Below are 9,742 nucleotides of genomic sequence, written 5' to 3' on the forward strand. Positions count from 1 at the left end.
TCTGTGTCGTTTTATTAGTTGTGCCAAGTCATAAATACGGCCATAACATAAAATTGTAAAAATAAAAAATTCAGCCGCAGCTTTTGAACTTTATTCAAGTACTGGCATAGAATCAGGACTTAAACATGAAGGTGTCTGTACTTAGGGGCAACGTGAGTACTTTTGCAACCTCTGGTGTCATGGCGAAGTTAGGTATCACCATTTTAGGTACCAAAGTACGTTTCGACTGACAATCAATTACGCATGCGCTGTGTCGCCGCCGACTGTCAACATAGGCCTTTCCGTAATGTTCCCGTCCACGCGCAAGGTCGCACTTAATCTAACCAATTTGAAAGATACCACCTGCCCCAACATGATGCCGCCACCAAGACTGAAAACCCAACAAAACCTATCAGAGGTTGGACGTGACAGGACGGTCTACAAAATGGAGCCGAGTACCGGGCCGCAGCAAGCGGAGGAAACGCCCCGACGTACCCCAGGCTTATGCGATAACAACGGGAGGAGCTCAGGTGAGCCCGGTGCTTTTCAAGAGACGTCGGCCGAGTTGCTTCCCGGGCGGCGTGGGTGGATATTAGGCGAGTATATTCGGAGCCGTTTCGACAAGAGTTTAAACTCGCTAACCGCTTGAAGCTTAAAGCGAGGCCCGAACGGCGTGGCCCGAGCTGGACAGGATTCGTGATGCAGCATCGCGACAACCAAGGTCGTCAAAAAAAAAGATGCTTTTCAACTTTGTTGTTTGCATTAGTTTCATGGAATTCATCCTAAACGTCTGGAATAATTTCTGGGGCATGACATGACAAATGTAGAACTTTACTCTTACGCTCGCGTTTTCTAGATAATTGGATGAGTTGAGGGGGATGCTACAAGCTATTATGCTAAACGTTTTAACTGCTTGGTCTGGCGATCATTGGACCTTTGGGACAGTATGGAATTTGGACCGCCACTAAAAGGTTTATGTTCTTGATTTGAAAATCTATTCAAGTATTTAAAACCGTGTAAAATAACAACAACAACAACAACTTTTTTTTCAGTAATGAATTTGTTTTATACGCTTGTTTGTTTCTGTATTCTGCAGATGTTTGTTAGTAAACATTGGGGCTGAACAATTCCGGAAAGTCTAATTGTACCCCCCCAAATTGCAATTGGCATTTAATTTGCGATCAATGTCCTTTTCTGATGCATTGTTCAACATACAATTTTTATCACAACAAACAATATAGGCTGTATTATGCATTACAGGCCGCTAAGATAAAGGAAATTGAAGCATTAATGACAAAGTAATGGGAAATACAGTTTCGCCACTACAATTACAGGTATAAGGTTTCTAAATACTTTGACGTGCATTGTGGTAAGCCTTCACCATGAAAACAATTCTGCAACACAGGTGTGGCGTAAAAATGTGTATATACTAGACTGTTAATCAGTCAGACACAAACTTAAAGTGCAGTTTGCAACAATAATGCAAATAAATCTCTGGCGTTAGTTTCATGAAACATAATCCCGTATGTAATCATTGACTGCACTTGCTAATCACTCAACGTTTGACCTAGACCGATAAATAAATGAAACACACATGCATAAAAAAAATTAAATAAAATCATTTAGGCCTCCGCCTAAAAATGTGAGCATATCTTTTCAACACTTGCAGTCATCATGACTTGCGGACTAACTAAAAATGACATTTGCAAAGCTAACCGTGTCCTCCACATGTGTATTGAACTTATCTTTGTGATGAGCAGAGCTCCACTGCTTTTTGGATACATTTCATCTGCAAGCAGATGTTACTGTCAACCCGATGCACTCAAGCAATACCATACAGATGAATGACAACAGTTTTGTCATTTTACTTTACTGTCACCGTGCAGGCCACTCTTTTTATGTACAGGTATGTCTAATTCAAGAGCAGTTGAGCGGGAGGAAAATGCCCAGTTGATTTCAAGGTGGCAGACGATGATGTTATAAAATCGCCAACCTTTACTCCGGAGATTAGCCTGAAGAGACCACCTTTAAATTACAGACTCCTATTTCAATGCCTTTTGCAATTTGTTTCAATTCAAGCATATTGAGATTGGTCTTGTGAATAAGCAAACCCAATCGAGGCGAATTTACTTGACAATGCTCTGTTTCCTTTGCAGATAAAAATATGAATCCGATCCCGACCTCCCCTGCTGGTTCAGAAGCCTCCTTGAAAAGAACGGTTCAATCCTCTGGCTGTGAACTATGTGATAACTTTAAAGTCATTTCTCCGAGGAGGAGGACACTGGTCAGGCAGGTGGCCCAAAAATTATCCCCTTGCTCAGAACAGCACAAATCCATTCAAACAAGTAAGAAAGTCCTCGACCTTACAGTCAACCTTTGTGACGTCGTCCGAATGTCTGGCGCAAGGTGCTATAATTGTGGCTTTGTGTTACCACATGGTCTCGAGAACAAGCCTGTTCATTGCTTTAAAGAGGACATAGCAGCTGCTGGATTGCAGCTCAGGTCCGGTTGTTCAGGCCACCAGAAAGATGGAAGTGACGAGCACCAGAGCATTGAGTCCGGCCCTGGGACATCATGTGACACCATAGGAACAGAAATATCTGGGGGCAAAACCTATCACAACAACACTGAGTTTCTCACGCATCGTGCAACTCTGAGAGTTACTCCAGATCTGCAAACCATGAATCCCAACTGCCTCTCAAACGAGCAAACGCGATGCAGTCAGCCACGTCCAGAGTTTACAGTCGGGATGTGCCATGAAGTGGGAGACGGACCTGAAACGTGTGCGATGCCAGAGGAGACGCCAGGATTATTGGATGATGACCCGGGGTCCTTAACCTGCCAGAGAGTGAGGCTCTATGTTTGGAAAAGAAAGAGTTCCTGCGCACGCACTTATATCACCTGGCACGACAAGCAACTGGTTGTGAGTGGATTCATGAACCTGGAAACCCGCACGAGTGACTTTGCACAAGCAGAAGAAATCCCGCCTGTTTCTCTCACTCCAAGAGAGCCGTCACCCTCTTTCGACACAAGCGGTGACGCCGGCGATCGCGCTGACAGCGGGCGTGTGGAGGAAAGGGATGAAAAAGCCACTGAGGTACGAGGTAACGCGGAACAACTTGAATCGGAACAGACCATGAGCACGGACCGTCCGCCGGATGCCGCCGAATGCAGCCCTCCCCTCAGCAGTTCTGATCATGACGACGATGAATCCTTCAAAGGCGAGGGCCGGTCACCTTCCTCTAGCGACCCAGGATCGCCTTCGACTGAGCTAGCAGACAGTGAACGCTGTCCAATCCAATCCGGGACAGGTGGTGGCGCTCATTTGGGTGTTTTGGACGAGTTCACGGCATATCAACGGGACATCCTGCTTGTTGATGTGGACCACGACGACTCGGAGCTCTTTGACATCCTACCCCAGGAGAGTCTGCTGAAACTGGGTCCCAACATAGTTCACAAAAACCCAAAGACTTTGACCACATATGGAGTGTCGCAGACCTTCAAACAAAGGTAAAGCCTCATATTTGACGCCATCTCCCTAGTTGTCAAAGGCTTATTGTGACAACATACTCTACTATATTACTTGTGTTTCAGTTGGACCCCAGTTAATATAAATCGTCCGTGCGACAGCTCAGACAACGGTATGGGCAATTTAAGGACCTTGCTGAAAGTTATCACGATGTGCCACGCAGCAAGAAATTGTTTTTACCAGACCGACGGCAATCTCATTGCATTGTAACAAAACGAATACATGAGTGATGTGGGGGGGGGGGGGGGGTTCTTCTTCTTTTTTTTTTTTTTTTTTTTTTTTTTTTTTTTTTTTTGAGAAACGACCTCAAGTTATTGCCTCATCGCCTCGCGCTTGTGAATTTTTCAGAGGAGAACCCGAGCAGGCCCTGGCGGCCTAAGAAGAGCGACACTTCTCCCAAAAGCCAAAGCAACCTATTCGGAGAAGAAAACGGCACCAAACCAATGGTAATGGATCAAAACTCAGTTGGGGTTATTACGTAGACAATGACAGCGTTTTAATTGTTACTTTAGGTGATTGAACAGGACACATCTTATGCCGGCAGAGATCACGTAAGCGCAGACATCCAGGAAAGGTATGTTTTCACACATTTCAGCACATCCGCGGGTTTCTGGTTTTGCATTGATTTGTCCTTTCAAAAAACAGGGACGCGCAAGTTGAGGCAGAGCGCGAATCGCGTCACCCCGTCCCTCCACTTGGGCCAGTGTGGAAAGGTGAGTGGGAATTCAAGCATTGGGGATTCGGTGAAGGGGTCGCTTTGAATGGCTGTCTCCATTGTTTTTGGCGGTTCGTTGCGCAGGTCCATCGATGCCAAACACCGCAAGCAAGACTGATCTGAGGTGTCCGAAAATTAATTTAGTAAGTATTGCGTCGATAAGGAGAAAAGGTTCAAGTGTTGCAGACGAACACGCGTCACTCACAAAAAGTTAGGGGTATTTGGCTTTTAGGTGAAATTTCGAGGACGAGCCTAAAATGCATTCGAACCTTTACGGGTGAACTTACCCTAATGTGACCTTCTCGAAGCTTTTGAATGTCCAACTGTGAAAATTTTCAGTACTTTTTGCACAAGTTGCTGTTCTCTAATGAGGAGCTTAACGGCAAAATTCGGTCCTTGAATCAACCGATAAATGCCCCGGTTCAATGAGAAAGCCAAATATCCCAAACATTTTGTGAGTTGTGGATGTATTCATATCAGAGCTTCTCATCTCGCGCGTGGTGCTACGTTTCTGTTTTTCGGGGGCCGTTTGAGTCATGTGAAAACTTCCTTTCGCCCCGTTAAACATTCAGTACTGCAGCGCGTTCTTCAGTGGATCGCAGTCCTGTAACGACAACATATGCCGCTTTCTGCATGTGCCGATGAAAGGCGACGAGAAGGTAAACTCATGGTTATGAGCAGCAATCGGAACCTTTGAATGCTCAGTGGAACCTTTGAACAAACGAAACGACTGAAACACTCGTCATGAGAAGTCCCATTCTTTAACATCTTCGCTTGTCACACAAGTGTGAAATGTAATCATGAAAATCACCCTGCTGATTATTACACATACTGTTGTTCCCATAGGAATCACATTCAATCAAAAAGATTTGAAGAGAACGATCCATATGTTTTCACAATTTAAAACCGTTCCCGAGGTTTTACTGGCTTGTCTGAGCATCCGTCGATTAAAAGAAGCTGTCGGCATTTATGGCACGGCGAGGCTCGTCCGCTACTTAGTATTACCGCGGCATCAAAAGCCAATTTGTACAGCCGCAACAGCGTTCGACTTCTACTACCGTGTCGCTTCCACTGGGATTCAAGGTGTTGCTGGTTATCATAAAGTGCCGAGATGCTTGATGATCGAGTTATTTGATAGTTGCCCCCCACCCGCTGCCCGACTTCAAATGTCAAGCTTGACCGGATGGGGATTGCTCTTTTTCCTCACAGTTCTGTGTCAACACAGTGTCGCGCTTCACCAAAAATCCATTGTGCCTCCAGAAAGCAGGTACGACTTAAAATGGATCTTCTGTCCTACCAGTGAGCCGTATTCCATTCTGTCCACCCGCACATCCGAATGAATGAAATCAAATCATCCTTCAATTCATCCGCACATAATTGGTCTACATCTGTATTTTCAGGGGCTTTGTTCACAAGCTACTACCAGCACAACAGCCCCGGAATGTTTTTCTCCGTGCCCGTGTTTCTCTCCCTCCTCTGGACTCTGCTGAAAGCGGACATCATACCTGATGTTCTGTCGGTGCTCAGTGTCGCCTTGGCTCATAAAATCGTGGTCAGTTTGCGTTCCAGCGAGCTACTCTGTAATTTGTCATGTCGGCCAGCAGAGGGCAGAAAATGTTGATGTTTTGGGGCACAAGACCGAAGAAAACGAGTCTCAGGAGAAACTTGTTTCTCTCACCTTCTCTTCAGCCTACTCATGAGTTCCTGCTCGCTCTTTTCACCTGTGTGAGAGAAAAAGGCTTCACAAGCGGTGTGCCTCGCCTCCTGCAGCTAACATACAAGGTAAATGAACTCCTTGACAGTTCGCCCCGTCTACGTATGCCGGTCTATGCGTAATAAGGTTTTCGCCTTCGGACAGATGGCCAGTGAAAATTTAATGCTGAGCTTGGATTGCTTCGATGGTGTTCAAAACATTCCTGAATTCCAGCAGATCACTGATCCAAATGTGCCTGATTCTCAAAAGTGAGTTTTTTTTTTTTAATTCATTTTTTCATCCATTTTTCGATGTCCTCCTGAACACTCGTGGACAGTGCCCCCGCCCCCAGCATATTCGTTCATTTTGTAAATTTGCCTATTCAAAGATTTCTGTTTTTGCGCTCAGGAGGCCTCAACCCTGTGCAATTTACTTGATTATTTCGGTGCCAAGGAACTATGTTGAAGTGAGGGGAGGAGCTTCATTTTGACAGGCAACGGCTTTGCCCAATAGGAAAGTAGTTTTTGTTGCCATTTTGTGGCATCTCGAGGCAACTATAAAAACTTTTTTTCCGGGGGCACGGGGGTGACAATTACTCCGGGATTTTCCCTATTTCCCATGCGAATAATAGGAGGAACACTGTACTGTGGTTATATTGTTCTGCATCCATTTGGATGACCTGATTTTGTTCATGCCGTAGTCGTAGTTCACCGTCTGTCTCTTTTGATATCAAAGACCATCCGTGTCCGACGGTGTGCCCATTTCATGCTCCTTGATCTTGGCCCATGTCATTGTGGAGATAGAGGTTAGCCACCGTAGCCATTTTCAAAACCCACCCGCAAGATCGCACAGTTTATTTCTTGCGTTCCTCTGGCCTCAGCTTGCCGACATTGTTGTGTTCGCCAGCTTTGTACAGAGCAAGAGGACTGGTGCTGCCTGGGCAAAGCCTTTCGCTCCATTTGCACACCCTGCCAACATCCCAGCCAAGTGGAGCGCATCAGCGGGCATGTCGCTGTCGCTCTTCTGTCCAAGACCAAAGACAATCTGTCTGTGCCATTTGCGGCGTTTGCTGAGACAAGTAAGCAACTTTCATTTATAAATGAATAAATAAATAAGATGCCGGGGGGGGGGGGGGTTCCCTAAAAACTATTTTTTAACTTATTGTACATGACTATAATCTGTGCACTCTCTGTCTTTGCTATGAAGCTTGTCCCACTGAAGATCCAAACTCCCTGTTGATGGGTTTCATTGGCAGAATTGGAGTCTCTCTCATGCAAAGATACCATAAAACTCAACAATGGGCCAAGGTAAGTGGACTCATCTGAACAAACATTTGGAATTCGATGTTATGGGGGGGATATATAAAATATTGCTACACCTTATTAGAGTGTTTCCCAAACTTTATTGACACAAGACACAAATTTTACAGTCTGCTGGCGCACCGCCAAACAAATGTCACAAAAACAACACAGGTTAATCGTACCCTCTGCAAGAGTATCTAATTGAAGAGCAAATGAAATGTGATCACATCCGGTAGGGGTGCTAACAACTACCTTTTGTGTGCGTGTGTGTGGCAGGGTCGGAGTCTGATGGAGGTGCTGACCCGGTTTAAGATCAACTACTCGATGCAGAGAGGTTTGTTTGCGAATGAGGACGGCGGCTCACGCTGCAACCTGATCACCTTGGCAGCAGAGCTCTTCTTCCTCGGCGGCAGCCTGGAAGGAGCTCTGCAAACTCTCCGAGGTAGTGACTTGGAGCCGAGGGCATCCCCAAAACTAGTTTTAACCGCAATGTTGTGCCAAACTTTTATCTTTGACGACAGAAAGCAAGTGGTTTGTGAGTTCAAACATTTGGCCGTGTAAGCAGCCCGACCTGGAGAGAAGAAGTCGCGTACTCGCCCATCTGGCTGAGAAAGCCTCACACAGAGATGCATTAGAGGTCCTGCGTAATCTCCCGGGAATACAAAAGCCTAACGGTGAGCTCACATGCGTGGTTTTACTCACATTTGTGAACTTCTTTTCGGTTTAAGCCGCCGCGTAGCACCAACCACTGTCGGATTTTTTTGCGGATGGACGGGATGTCTTACTTTGCTTGGGTGTCTTTCTCTCGCCCCAGACCAGGTTGACGTCTCTAAGTACACCCCCTTGTTTAATACTCACCTGCAAGTGTGTGTGGACAGACCGGTGCTCCCCGTGGCCTCAGACTTGGCGTACTTAATGCTTTCCAGAAAGGTACCCGTAGATGGCGCTGTGCTGCAGGCGCTTTTGCACAAGCTAGGGAAACAAAACCAGTGGCAACGTGCGCGCGAACTCTTCGGGCGTAAGTGGAGGACAACGGTCCAACACCTTTCATTGATTAATGAATACACACAGTTGCCGTTTTTATTGAATTCATTTTCTGTGCAATTGCTTGACTCCCACCTATTTGTGTACCCACAAGGCTCTCTAACTGCTGGCCATTACCCAGCTGTATCGGCCCCCGCTGAGTTCATGTCCCTGATCGTTCCCAGTCAACTGGGGGAGGTGGAACTCGCTCTCACATTTGAGATGTTAATCACTGTCAATGCTTCATTCATTCTCCCCCTTCCTGAGATGACACCCACCACCCTCAACATCATCCTGAAAAGGTAACACCAGAAATACTCATGTGGATGTACGTATTGTAACTGTTACATGCAATTGACGTATCCACCCCTCCGTCCCCAACAGGAGTCAAGAGAGCGAGAAAGAGTACCTCTCAGCTGGTAGCCGCCTGCTCTCAGCGGCCCTCATTCCTCAGCCCAATCTGGAGGTCCACTACACTACTGTAAACTCCTCACAGGAACAAGTCTTCACACTTAGCGTTGCCTCGGCCCTACGATGGCTGCGTAGAAATCAGATGTGGGCAAACAAGTTGTGGAGTGAGTTTATAAAGTAAGTTAAAAAAAAAAAAAGAATTTCATAAAGTAAATGTAAGCGTTATAGTTTTGACAGTAGTGTGATTGGTTTATTGTATGAGCTATGTAAGTATTGTTACTGTACTTTGTATAGTTTGGTTATAATACTTTTACAAAATGTTCTCAATGTTCGGGTATAAAGTTCTGTTCCACAATGGTTCTTTGTGGTGTTCATTTTTATATTTAAAGTGTGGGGTTATAACGGTGTTACTGAACATTTGAGAATGACACAATATGGAGGTTCAACCTGCGAAATAACGTCAAGACTTATGCTTAGTTCAATTCTCCCACTCAGTTTTCTGGATTTACTTTGTATTTTGTCCCGCTTTTCCAGATGTCAGAAGTTTTAAAAGGATCAGGAAGCTTTTCCTCTTCCGTCTGTTATATTTATACATTTCCTCTGAGTTGATCTTTTTAGAATTGCATGGCAAGCCTGATCAAATGCTATCACAGGCTCTGAATGAACCAAACTGTTTGTTTTTTTGGTTTTATTTTGTTTTTGTATGTGTCGGGGGAAGCCCGGGCATGACACATTATATGGTTGGCTACGTATCTAATGTGCAATTAGCCTACTTCTCGACATATTTTACAGTTGAGCTATTATGAGGCATAGACTGAACAAAGAGGAAAAAGACAACATTTTCTTCTTGCTGCTGGACCGATAGTTGCTGTTAGCCACTTGTCTTTGAGAAAGAAATGAGAAAGTGTGACTGGCAATGTTGTCATATGTACTGCATCTGTTTAACGTCTAATCGTGACTTGTCAGACTTAGGCAAATTTTAGTGCCATCAACGGCACTTTTTTTTTTAATTTGTGAAAGTTACCCCAGGGCAAGTCAACACAGACCTTCACGTGGTCAGGAGAAGATAAATGCATGTCTGATGTCATTTG

At 45.2% G+C, this 9,742-nt stretch overlaps 1 protein-coding gene across 1 annotated transcript; it reads left to right on the top strand.

Moving 5' to 3' along the window:
• The first annotated feature begins 2,767 nt into the window (after positions 1–2,767).
• On the top strand, positions 2,768–8,978 carry topaz1 (testis and ovary specific TOPAZ 1). The gene is made up of 19 exons (XM_086137458.1): positions 2,768–3,489; positions 3,574–3,620; positions 3,857–3,954; positions 4,021–4,082; positions 4,154–4,221; positions 4,308–4,366; positions 4,796–4,882; positions 5,433–5,490; positions 5,624–5,775; positions 5,913–6,005; positions 6,082–6,185; positions 6,652–6,721; positions 6,823–6,994; positions 7,123–7,223; positions 7,494–7,659; positions 7,739–7,891; positions 8,032–8,235; positions 8,356–8,542; positions 8,625–8,978. Exons 1-19 carry the CDS (start codon positions 2,768–2,770, stop codon positions 8,830–8,832), a joined length of 2,811 nt encoding a protein of 936 aa, XP_085993584.1. The 3' UTR covers positions 8,833–8,978.
• Positions 8,979–9,742: the final 764 nt, after the last annotated feature.

The sequence above is a fragment of the Hippocampus guttulatus genome, chromosome 18 (assembly GCF_054856545.1).
Source record: "Hippocampus guttulatus isolate MCC_2025c chromosome 18, RoL_Hgut_1.0, whole genome shotgun sequence".
NCBI lineage: Eukaryota > Metazoa > Chordata > Actinopteri > Syngnathiformes > Syngnathidae > Hippocampus > Hippocampus guttulatus.